The 12,610-nt window shown below is 37.2% G+C and overlaps 1 protein-coding gene across 3 annotated transcripts in view; it reads left to right on the top strand.

Annotated features, from left to right (window-relative positions):
* Positions 1 to 12,610, top strand: part of nkain4 (sodium/potassium transporting ATPase interacting 4) — a 140,565-nt gene that overhangs the window by 104,588 nt on the left and 23,367 nt on the right. For 2 of the 3 annotated variants that reach the window (XM_005161981.5, NM_001113646.1), the window contains 1 exon segment: positions 556 to 616. In XM_005161981.5, the coding sequence (XP_005162038.1) occupies positions 556 to 616 (61 nt within the window). 3 annotated transcript variants of the gene reach the window in all.

Below are 12,610 nucleotides of genomic sequence, written 5' to 3'. Positions count from 1 at the left end.
GACTCTTATTCGGACCATTCTTTGTAAACCCTAGAGATGGCTGTGCGTGAAAATACCAGTAGATCAGTATTTTCTGAAATACTCAGACCATCCGGTCTGGCATCAACAGACATGCCATGTTTAAAGTCACTTTATCACCTTTCTTTCCTATTCTGATGCTCGGTTTGAACTGCAGTAGATCGTTTTGACCATGTCTACATGCCTAAATGCATTGAGTTGCTACCTTGTGATTTGCTGATTAGAAATTTGCATTAGGTGTACCTAAAAAAGTGGCTGTCGAGTTTATATTCACAAACCATAATATATTATTGTCTTTATAATGTTGGGACAGTATATTTCAGCAAGTATAGTTACAACCTTATCAGCAAGTAATACAAATCTATTCATAGTATATACTGACATCATGTGAAGACAGGAGTTGGCAGTGAAAGATGAAGAGATTGTTTAGCAGTTTTTGTGTGCAGCTCTGTCTGTCTTTTCCACTCTGTTTGCCATCTCTCTGTCTGTCTGTCTGTCTGTCAACACACACTGACAGGTTTGTGTTTGTCTCTGCAGCTGCTGGGCTTCATCTACGCCTGCTACGTCATCAGTGTCATCACAGAGGAGGAGGACAGCTGTGAGTCTCTCTCTCTTCTACTATCAAAGCTGTCTGTTTGTGTGTCCGTCCATCTGTCTGACTGTCTTTCTCTCTGCCTATCTGTCTGTCTTTCCACCTGTCTGTCTGTCTGTCTGTACTGCTGTCTGTCCCTTTGTTTGTCTGTGTCTTTGTTAGTCCATCTGTCTGTCTTTTTTTTGTCTGTCTGTTTTTCTGTCTGTCTCTTTATCTGTCTGACTGTTTATCCATATGTCAGTTTGTCTGTCTGTCTGTCTGTCTGTGTTTATTTTGTCCGTCTGTTTGTCCCTCTGTCTGTCTTTTTGTCTGTCTATCTGTCTTTGTTCATCTGTCTCTATGTTTGTTCATTCATCCATATCTCTGTCTGTCTGTCTTTCTGTTTGTCTGTCTGTCCATCTATCTTCTCTCTGTCCATCTATCTGTTTTGTCTGTCCATTTGTCTGTCCATCTATCCATATGTCTGTCTGTCTGTCTGTCTGTCTGTCTGTCTGTCTGTCTGTCTGTCTGTCTGTCTGTCTGTGTGTCTGTTTGTTCATCTGCCTTACTGTCTGTCTGTGTGTCTGTCTATCTATCTATCCCTCTGTCTGCTCTTTTAGTGTATGTCCGTCCATCCCTCGGTCCATGTGTTTGTGTGTTCACCTGTCTTTTTGTCCATCTGTCTCTCTGTCTGTCTGTTTGTCTTTTTGTCCATCTGTCTGTCTGTTCTCTATGTCTATTCATTCATTACTCTGTGTCTGTCCATCTGTCCATGTGACTTTCTGTTTATTCCCTCTGTCCATCCGCTTTTAACTGTCCATATTTTTGTCCATCTGTCTGTCTGCCTGCCTCTCAATCTGATTGCCCATCTCTCTGTCTTTCCATTTCTCTGTCTTTCTGTCCATCTGTCCATTCATCTGTCTGTCCATTTGTCCGTACATCTGTCTTGCTGTCTGTCTGTATGCCTGCCTCTCAGTCTGTTTGTCCATCTGTTTGTATGTACATCCATTCATCTCTCTGTATCTGTCTGTGTCTATCCGTCCATCTGTCTTTCTCTCTGTTCTCTCTGTCCATCTATCTGTCTGTCCATCTGTCTATACATCTGTCTGTCTGTCTGTCTGTCCATTTGTCTATCTTTCTGTCTGTTCTCTCTGTTCATCCATCTGTCTGTCTATCCATTTGTCTGTTTGTCCGTCCGTCTGTTCGTCTGTCTGTCTGTCTTTTTGTCCATCTGTCCATATGTCTGTTTGTCTGTACCTCTCTCTGTTCTCTCTGTCTATCCATTCATCTGTCTGCATCTCTTTATCTGTCCATTCGTCCATCTGTGTTTCTGTTCTCTGTCCATCCACTTGTCTGTTCAACTGTTTTTCCGTCTGTTTTTCCATCTGTACATCTGTTTGTTCTCTCTGTCCAACCGTCTGTCCATCTGTTTTTTTTGTCTGTTTGTCCATCTGTTTTTCTGAATGTCCTTCTGTTTGTCTGTCTGTCTGCCTAACAGTCTGTCTGTCTGTCCTTCTGTCTTTCTATTTGTCTGTTCTCTCTGTCCATCCATTCATCTCTCTGTGTCTGTCTATCTGTCCTTTCGTCCATCCGTCTTTCTGTCCATCCATCTGTCTTTCTGGCTGTTCGTCTGTTTGTCCGTCTGTCTGTCCGTTCGTCCGTCCGTCTGTCTGTCCTTTTGTCCGTTTGTCTGTCCATCTTTTTGTCCATCTGTCCATATGTCCATCTGTCTGTCTGTCTTTTTTATCCATCTGTCTATATGTCCATCGGTCTGTCTGTCTTTTAGTCCATCTCTCTGTGTCTGTCTGTCTGTCTGTTTGTCAATCTGTCCATCCATTCATCTCTCTGTGTCTTTATCTTCCATTCGGCCATCTGTCTTTGTCTATTCTCTCTGTCCATCCATCTGTCTGTCTATCTTTCTAATTGTTCGTCTGTTTGTCCATCCATTTGTCTTTCTTTCTTTCTGTCTGTCTGTCTGTCTTTTTTGTCCATCCGTTTGTCTGTTCTCTCTGTCCATCAATTCATCTCTCTGTGTCTGTATGTCCGTCCCTTCGTCTATCTATCTTTCTATCTGTTCTCTGTCCATACATCTAACTGTCCATCTGTCTTTCTGACTGTTCATCTGTTTGTCTGTCTGTCAGTCTGTCCGTCCGTCTGTCTGTCTGTCTGTCCATCAGTTTGCCTGTCTTTCCGTCCGTTCTTTCATCCGTCGTTTTGTCCATCTGTTTGTCTATATATCTCTCTGTTCTCTGTGTCCATCAATTCATCTCTCTGTGTCTGTCAATCCGTCCGTTTTTTTTTCTGTTCTCTCTGTCCATCCAACTGTCTGTCCATCTGTACATCTTTCTATCTGTTTGTCCATCTGTTTGAACGTCTGTCTTTCCGGCTTTCTGTCTGGTTGTCTGTCTGTCTTTTTGTCCATTTGTCTGTCTGCCCGGCAGAATTTCTGGTTTTGTAGGGAGCTATTTTTTATCGACAATTTTATCGAGTCAAAATGTGTGTGTGTTTGTGTTTGTGTGTGCGCGTGTGTGTGTGTGTGGGTGTGCGTGTGCGTGTGTGTGCGCGCAGGAGGAAAATGTGTTGAAAATGAAATTCAAAATACTCTTATATGGACATTCAGGAGAGGATGTCTCTGTGTCCTCCTAGTTGTGTTTTGTGAGAATGTATCTAAACCATATGAATTATCAAACTTTGAAGTCTATATCAAAGTCTTGATAAAAAAAAGGAATGTTCGGTCCATGGGAAGATGATCTACTCAGATACTTTTGTGAGAAATAATGTATTACTCAGCTCACTTTGTAAAATGGTGTCCATGTTATTGTGCCTAAGTTTTCCGATTTCATGTTTGCAAGCCAGGCTAATCCAAGTGTATCTGTCTGTAAACTGCAAGAGAGAGGTGTAACTTGCAGTAGAGGCATAACTTGCAGTTATTGAGATCCCACCGAACCATGCAAGATTTCACAATGAGATATTGTTGGCAAGATGACAGAAATACTTTCCAGAGAACATTTTCAGCAAATGTTTTCGTGCTTTTTCTCCAATTTAATCCACAGCCAATTCATTTGATATTAGCTACTCCGCTCACTGACTACTTCATCTGCTTTGTCATGACAGTTAGACTACTCTGCGTCACCCCCTGTGGTTGGAGCTAACTGTGGAATGGTGAGCACAAATATGAAAGCCTGTGCAACTCACGGCTGTACGTGCAGAGTGGAATAGGTAGATGTTAATAACTGTGTACGGTGGCATCTTACCGAAAACATAGTTGACACATGTGGGTCTTCATTACTTCAAGTTAAGCCATGACTTGCAGTCCGCAGACAAACCCTACTTGGCTAGTTGTAAAAATGCACTTCTGCCTGCATTATTGCTAAATTCACTGAAATAAACACTAATGGCAGTCAAACACCAACAACTTTTATTGCTTTTCACATAAATCATAATTACAGGGTAGGGTTAGTCACTCAAAAAGACCTATATTTTTTGTGTATTTTCATGTACTGAATGTTTGACCTTAAAACGCTTTTACTGTAGTGTTTGTGATCTAATACATTTAGAAAGATTAAAAACAAACATTATTAGCTCCATATAAAGTTTATTGGTGTGTCGCATACTTGTTCATTATTCTACGCCATTTTGTAGTATAGATAGTGCAAGTAGTGCATTCACACTGAAAACTCTACAAATAACAAGTGGTCTTTAAATACCAGGATGATGCACTTATTCAACTGTTAAAATTAAGTTATGTTGGACACCACGCACTCAACTTTGCGCATGTAGCGAAAGGGGCAGAGCTGATGTTGGATTAATGCATCTATTTTGGATTGTGAAAGCAAAATTCTCCTACGAGAGTGATTATAGCGCCTCCCAATAGAGAATGTGGTTATACTCATCATGGCAGGTATTATTTGGTAGTTTGGTCATTTATTTCACTGATTTGATTCAAATGACATCAGGGAAAGTTTTGAATTTCTGCTTAGTAAAAAACCCATTAGTGCTCCATTTGGGACGACACTACATGCGTATACTATGCTGTTGAGTGTGTAAGTGGATAAGTACATAGTGCGTAAGTGTATAGGGTGCCATTTTTTCATTGCCCTTCAAAGTGCACAAACTTTGCAAATTGAAAAGGTTTATTGGAAATAGATATTGACATTGAAAATTGGCATGTCTTTTTTTGCAAAAACACCATATATCTCTTATATCCTAAAAACATGCTCAAATTACAAATATAAATCTATGCATCCGCAGGCCAATAGATCACCTGATCTGCTCTTGTGTCATTAATTACATGGCGCAGGAGATTGATTGCTGTCGCCTCAGCAGCCGTTGAGCTTGCTACTCTGCATTTTAAATGCCTCGTTAGCTACGTTTCCACATTTTTAGAATATGTATTTTGTATTTGCGCATAAAAATTGGTTGATAAAAACACCAAGATGCACATAACTTTTGAAAAAGTGCATAAAAAAAATAATTTTGTGCATAACTGTAGGGTAAACTTTTTTTTTTTAAAGAAAAGATGTGCATAAACTAAGATGAAAACACTTTTATCAAACAATTTCCAGTATGCGTATTAAAAAAAAAAAAAAAAAGTGATGTGATTTTGTTATTTTGTGTGATTTTGAGATCATGTGATGATGAAAATGTGTGTGAATGGACAAACCAGCAGGCTGAGCTCATTGTATAACATCTGAAATGTTGTTTTGGTCATTTTAACCATAACCATAACCGTTTCAGTATTAGTGTTGTTAGATTAATAATCAACGGTCAAGAGCGTCTGTGCTCTGTTTCTCATATCTTTTAACGCCACCACATGTTCATTGCATGTCGGCATACTTTTTTCAAAGGTGCAAGTCTTTTAATAAATAAAGAAAAGATTCACACAGCTTCGATCGCAGCAAATTCCTTTTTTACTGTTGATATTTGGTGCCAGTTAATCAGGAAGTGACAATGTTGTTCGTTTTGACTTTATGCTGCTTTATTATCACACCTTTTTTGTGATAATCCAGTTATAAAGTTAATTAGCGTTTGCGGATGGAAGCATAGCTACTGTTGTTTTACAATAGCATGTGCAGCATGTTTTTTAAGAGATCCTCCTCCACCCCAGCTCCACCTGTGTTTAGATCTGCTACACGAGCTACATATAGTAAATACTTCTTAGTAGAGCTGAAAATCATTGCCCGAACCCGACAGGACCCGACGGGTTCTGGTGGGGTCAGGCTTTATTTCTATAATTTTAGATGGAGTCGAGCCGGGTAAATGAACAGTCATGTGATGCATTTCGATTAGTGTGAGAAAAGAATCAAATCGTTTGTTACAACATTAAAATCCATCCGTGCAAAGGTGAAACAAGTGATGATGGAGAGGTCAAAAAGAGCGAATTTTGACTGCGATCAGGCCAGCCAGCAGTTCGAAAAGAGCTTTTATTCTTGGTATTTCGTGGTCGCTCATACACTGCATATTATGGTAGAGCGCTAAACAGCAATGTATGTACAGCAAGCTGACAGGGAATAAGACTAGGTCACTCGCTACATTGAAACTGCTGTCATAGAAAATGAAGTGGATGTTCTTGGCTGGTGAAAGATGAACAAACAATCCTACCCAAAACATTCTAAATTAGCCAGAACAGTACTATGCATCCTGGCCAGTAACAGCAGCTGTAATAGCGTGTTCAGTGCTGCTCAGTGAGTGCAGGACCACGCTTAAGCCATTTACAGTGGATTCAATAATGCTCCTCCACATAAACACGTAACCTAATCTTGGTGAGTAAAGGATTTTCAAATAAATTACAACTGAATATTAATTAAACCATAAAATCATAATGTAGACAGAGTAAATAGGCTAATGTTGGCATTATTTTTTTATTATTCAGCTTCACCGTCGCCTTAAGGCGAGATTGTGAAGAGAAGTGGCGAAACAAATCCCACAGAGCCTTAGGGCCCTATAATACACCCGGCGCAATGTGGCGCAAGGCGCAGCGCAATAGTCTTTTGGTACTTTTAGCTCGGATATATATATATATATATAAGGATATATATATATATATATATATATATATATATAAGGATATATACAGGATATAAATATAAATTATTAAAATATTGCAAAACATATTAATTTCTAGCCTACATGAAGATTTAAATACCACTGCCTTACTTTCTTTATCTCGGGAGGCTTTTTCAGTTCATTTAATTTGCTTTTGTATAATGTTATTATTATTAGCAGTAATATTTATTATATCCATATTTATATTTGTTTTATTAAAAACAAGCTTAGACGCTTTTTTTTTTGTGTTGCTATCCACGAGAGCAAAATCGAAAGTGATCTTACTTTATGCCAAAAAGGGAATGGGAGATGAGACTCTAATTGATTTTATTCTCAAAACACACCTATAACTCATTAAGAAAATAAACTCGACCCTTTTAGACTATGCGCCATGGCGCAAAGCGGATTTTCCCATCCTTAAATTAGCAAAAATGCGTTCTGACACGCCCTGAAAGCGTTTGCGCTCTGCGTTTTGCGCTATGCGCATGGACCGTCAAAATAGATCCCTTAATCTTAATTTTGCTATTGCCAAATACTCATCATAGTTTAGAATTTATTCTAATTTTATTTGTTAAGACTTATTTTTATTGGTGTGTTGGCCAATTTAAAGGCTAGGTGTGTGTACCTAGGCCTATTTAGAGTGCTGAGATGTTACGATGTTACAGAGGACTTATTTTATTTCTTTGTTTCAAATTCCAAGTGGCCCATAGCCTATGTTTGTAAATAATAAATAAATTTAAAACGCATATAAACGACTCATTCACGAAAAATGGCAAGGGAGCTGTGTGCATGTGCACATTTGAATAATGTCATTCTATAAACGATTTCAGGCTTTTAAAACGCTGTCAATCAAAATGTACTCATCGGGCCTAACTTTTATAGCGCGATTACAGCTCTACTTCCCAGTACTTGCTCTGCCATAATATTCAAAGCAGCAGCAGTGTAACACATTTATGCTGCCAAGACCAATAACATCCACATTGCCACGTGCATATTTATTACCATATTAAATCTCTCAGAAAGATGCATTTTTACAAAAGCTACCTCTATTTATTTATTATTTTTTGTGTTTATGTATCACCATGGCATATGTAGTCACAATTAAATTATATCCCAGAAGTTTTCAAAAAGGATCATGTATTAACACACAAAAAAACAGAAGTAGCTACAAATGTCACAGTTGCTTCAGCAGCACTTTCACTTTTATTTGTTTCCGATAAAACTGAATGGACCTTTATTGCCACTCACTTTGAAACGTGCAATAAGCAACATCATATTATTTTGTTATACACATCACACATTTTTTCTCCTATAAGCCTGCATGGGTTGTCTGCTTGTATCTGAATGTGTGTATGTTTTTGTATTAAAAAAAAGACTACATTTGAGCTGTCGGTGAAAATCTAATAGATGCCTAAGAACAGCCCAAAACTACAAACGCATAGCAATGAGCACTGAATGAACACATATGTGTAGTCTGCATAATCTGCACATTTGATGACCGGTCTATTTTGGGACTATTCTTCGAAGTCAGTATGACAACTCTTTTTTTTAGCCGAGAAATCTATGTTAAGATGTCTATTAGATGTTTATTAAACACAAAATTGCTTTTTTGGGATGTTTGTTCTTGGCAGAACAAGCTTTAACAAGCTCTCTAAGCGGGAGAGGAAGCCCTGGGGATGAGATAAGCCTCTCTTCTGTTTGTACAGGTCAAACAACAGCCCTCCACTGACTATTAATGTGTTCGCTGTTCCAAAAAAGTAGGGAATACCATTCTTTCATTTACCACCAACATTGAACATTCCCCATGGGCTGTAACTCTCATAACATTGGTGTAACAGGACGAACTGCGCTGTGCAGAAATAATCAGTTTTTCTTTTTTACAGTTTCGTCCTGTTTGCCTTTGTTTTCAGATGACCTTTCAGCATCGTCGCTCAGCAGGAGGCGTTGTGTGTTTTATGGGCAGCAACGTGTGCTGGACTGTACTCTATATTTATGCTCTCCACAATTTCACCAACATCAAAGTGATTACAAGCGAGCAGAGGAAAATTTTATCACTCCGAGGATGTTTCATAGCCGGAGAGATTTAAAGACCGTGTGAAATCAAAGTGGCCATTTGGTGGCTGTTGGTTTTGAAGCAGTCGGTATACTAGTAGGCCGCTAAAAAGTCAGCCATTTTAACTGCGTTCTCAGTAACAAAATTCTTCTAAAACCATCACTCCCTTAAAAGTCTCACAATGCACCATGAAAATAAGAAAGCATTCATACCAGTGTTGTGCTAGTTATGGAAAAATAATAACTAGTTACAGTTACAAGTTATTTTATTCCAAAAGTAACTCAATTGCATTATCGATTACATAACTGTTAAAAGTACATTTTTAATGCTCCCACTGAAACCCTTATGATGTCACTTTAGACTGCATGGAAGATACACTGTTGATCAACTTTACAGTTTTAATTAAATTGCATTCTCACAACTAAAACACAAAACACCTAAACAAGAAGTCATTTTTAAACACTAATTCGTTTTAGCAGCACAAAAATGAAAATATCACAAGGTGATAAACCAGCTGAATAATATATTCACAAACAAAAAAAAAGCTAAAGTTGCTTCAGCATCATAAAAGTTGGTATTTAACCCTTAAGCATGCTCCTTCACAGCTTGAGTATGAAAACAATATGCAACCTGAAAGTAATCTTAATTATCATTCATAATCAGTGGTGAAAAGAGTACTGAAAAATCATACTTGAGTAAAAGTCGAATTACTTGCCTAAAAATGTAGTGCAAGTAGAGTAAAAGTATACTATCTGTTGTAAATATTACTCAAAGTATGAGTAAAAAGTAGTCCTTTCAGAAATTACTCAAAAGTAGTGAGTAGAGAGTATTACGCTGGGAAAAGCTGAGGCGTTTTTCCAATTTGTTAACGTGCATCTAGTTATTGCTCAGCAGGCACACAGCGTCATAAGACGTTTATATTAGGTTAGATTTCAAGATTCAATGTCTAGCCAAGGACAATGATATTTTGATGTCAAATTATGACATCAAATGACATTGACGTTTGGTTGCTTTTAGGTTGTGCTGGAAAGTAACCAAAATCCAACGTCAAGCCAAGATCTTAAACTAACATCATATTGACGTCAAATACTGTCATTTATTCGTCAGGTATGGCAACCAAAAAAAGTCTGATTGACATCATTGTGGTAACATCCACACAACATCAAGCTATAACATCATTAGACATTGATATTTAGTTGGTTTAAGATTAGACGTTGGACAATGACGTCCTGTTATTGAGTTCTGACGTCAACCTAATTTTCATTTCCAAACAAAATGCAGCGTTCCTAGGACATTGGGGTACAATGTCAATCTGACATCATGTTGAGGCCATTTCGGTCATCATCATCTGTCATTTTCTTATCAGAAACTTTCAAACTTTCTTTGCCATCTGGATAAATGAACAAAGACTACTGATTGCTTACTTACTAAATCTGCAGAGACAGGACAATCAACAACCAACTGGAGCGGCGTCTTTTTTAAGGAGACGAGTGGCAAATCCGGATTTCACCATTTCCAGATGAAAAAAAGCTCTATAGGTAAAAAATGTTCCTTAGACACGTATTTTTGTTGAGCGTCGTGAGTCATGTGCACTATAATCCACATGTGAGTCCAGCTGCGCTCTCATAGCAGGAAAATGAAAACAAAGCCTTTGATGCAGCAAATTATAAAATCAATACTGACGGGCTGTATCTCTAAACAATTCTTCTTCTCTCACTTGTTTTGGCAACACAACGTGGTGTCTCTCTGCAATCTGAACACCGTACAGGTACAAACAGTCTTCAAAGCTATCATGCATATTAATGAAGTTGCAAGAACAACCAATTTTCACTTTTTGTGAAATATATGTGTCCTAATAGTGTTTATAGCACCACGGGACAGATATATGACTGTAAACAGCTCAAAAAATATGTTTTGGTTTTTTAAGACCCTTTAAGATTTTTCATGGTGATGTTTAGTTTCATCGTCTCATCTAGGGAAACTCCTGAGGTAAAAAAGTTATATCTCTGAACTTTACTTATAAATACACGCTCATTTGAAGTGGAGGATTTATAAGTCCTTTATTCAGCCGCAATGACTTCTGCTAATTTTGCGCTTTTTTTGTAGTATTATTATCTTCTGGATTTGAAATCTGCACTTTCAGGAAGTGACATGGTACTGTACAAGCATACTTTGTGACGTGTCTCATAAATATTCATGAGACAGTCATCCTATCCTATGAGAAGACGCTTGACTTAATTATTAATGACAACATCTGCTTCTTTCCTGACAGACGCTTCAATCTCTCGCTCATAACTCTTTAACTAATCACCAGTTAATGTGACTCGTTAAAAACTAAACCGTTCATTAATAATTACTGCATCAGCAGTTTATAAACAGTCTGTCTCATAATTTAGTAATCTATGAATGGTTTATCAAATGCCATCATGCATTAGCTCATTTTAGTAGCTAATTATATGCTAAATTGTTTATTCAGTTTCTGAATATTTTAAAAATTATTTCACCATGTTATATACAGTAAATAATTTTTCAGCTGTGTTGAAACAAGCAGCCAATCCAGAGTTTGCGAAGGAAAGCGTCTACATTGCTTTCATCCATGGATCAAACTGTCAAGTGTGGTTTTGCAGGCCTGCAATGCAAATTGCAGACTTTTGGGTATAGAAAAAAATATGGAAATATGTTGGAAAAGAGAACTTTTCATCAAAATCATCCATTGCACAGGGCTTTTAATGGACCTCTCAGTTAAAAAAAAAAAAAAAAACTTTAGAGTCTGTATTTCTCCTAAAAAAATGTAGCTTTAGGTACCTGTGGGGGTTGAGGAGAACTTTTGAATTTGTAGGATAAGGCACATTTTACTTTATTCATAACATGTAGGCACTAAAAGTATAGAGCTGCGTATGTGTGTGTGTGTGTGTGTATGAGAAGCCCAGTGGGTCTATTTTCTATCATGCAAAGCTGTGTGTGGTTCATTTACACGCTCATTTGAAGTGGAGGATTTAATTTCTCCACTGCTCTTCCTTGCCTCTGAAGTTTTCCTTTTTTTATATCTCTCTTTCTTGCTGTCTTCCTCGCTCACTTTCTTTCTTTTTGATGTGGCAAGCCATAACATTTAATCTATTAAACAATTGTGTCATGCTAGTAGATACTATCTCTTAATGACATACCAATTCTTAATCACTAGCTACTAGTATTTATTCTTTGGGTAATTTTAGATGATATTAGTGCTGATAAGACACTAGTACTTATTAAAGGGGCTTTTCTTCTTCCGTATGGCTCAAATTTTGGGGACTTTTTCCATACAACAACGCAGTGGAAATCGGCTATTGAATCTGGTACTTATTTATTAGATGTAAGTACCTATTAGATAATAGCTAGTAATTATGCATTAGATTCTATATATAGTTCCGAGGGGTTGCAGCTGGAAGGGCATCTGCTGTGTAAAACCAATGCTGGCGACCCCTGATAAATAAATGGACTAAGCCAAAAAAAATTATGCAAAAGTGATACTATATATATAATAATTCTGACCTCAAAAAAAAAAAAAAAAAATATATATATATATATATATATATATATATATATATATATATATATATATATATATATATATAGTTGAAGTCAAAATTATTATCCCCCTTTGAATTTTGTTTTCTTTTTTAAATATTTCTCAAATGATGTTTAAGAGAGCAAGAATTTTCACAGTATGTCTGATAATATTTTTTCTTCTCGATAAAGTCTTTTTTGTTTTATTATGGCTGTAATAAAAATAGTTTAAAAAAATTTTAAAGCCATTTTAAGGTCAAAATCATTAGCCCCTTTAGGCTATATTTTTTCAATAGTCTACAGAACAAACCATTGTAATACAGAAACTTTTATTACCCTAACCTGCCTAGTTAACCTAATTAACCTAGTTAAGCCTTTAA

The sequence above is a fragment of the Danio rerio genome, chromosome 23, assembly GCF_049306965.1.
Source record: "Danio rerio strain Tuebingen ecotype United States chromosome 23, GRCz12tu, whole genome shotgun sequence".
Classification (NCBI taxonomy): Eukaryota; Metazoa; Chordata; class Actinopteri; order Cypriniformes; family Danionidae; genus Danio; species Danio rerio.
The sequence above is the reverse complement of the archived record's forward strand: the minus strand, read 5'-3'. Positions and strand labels throughout refer to the sequence as shown.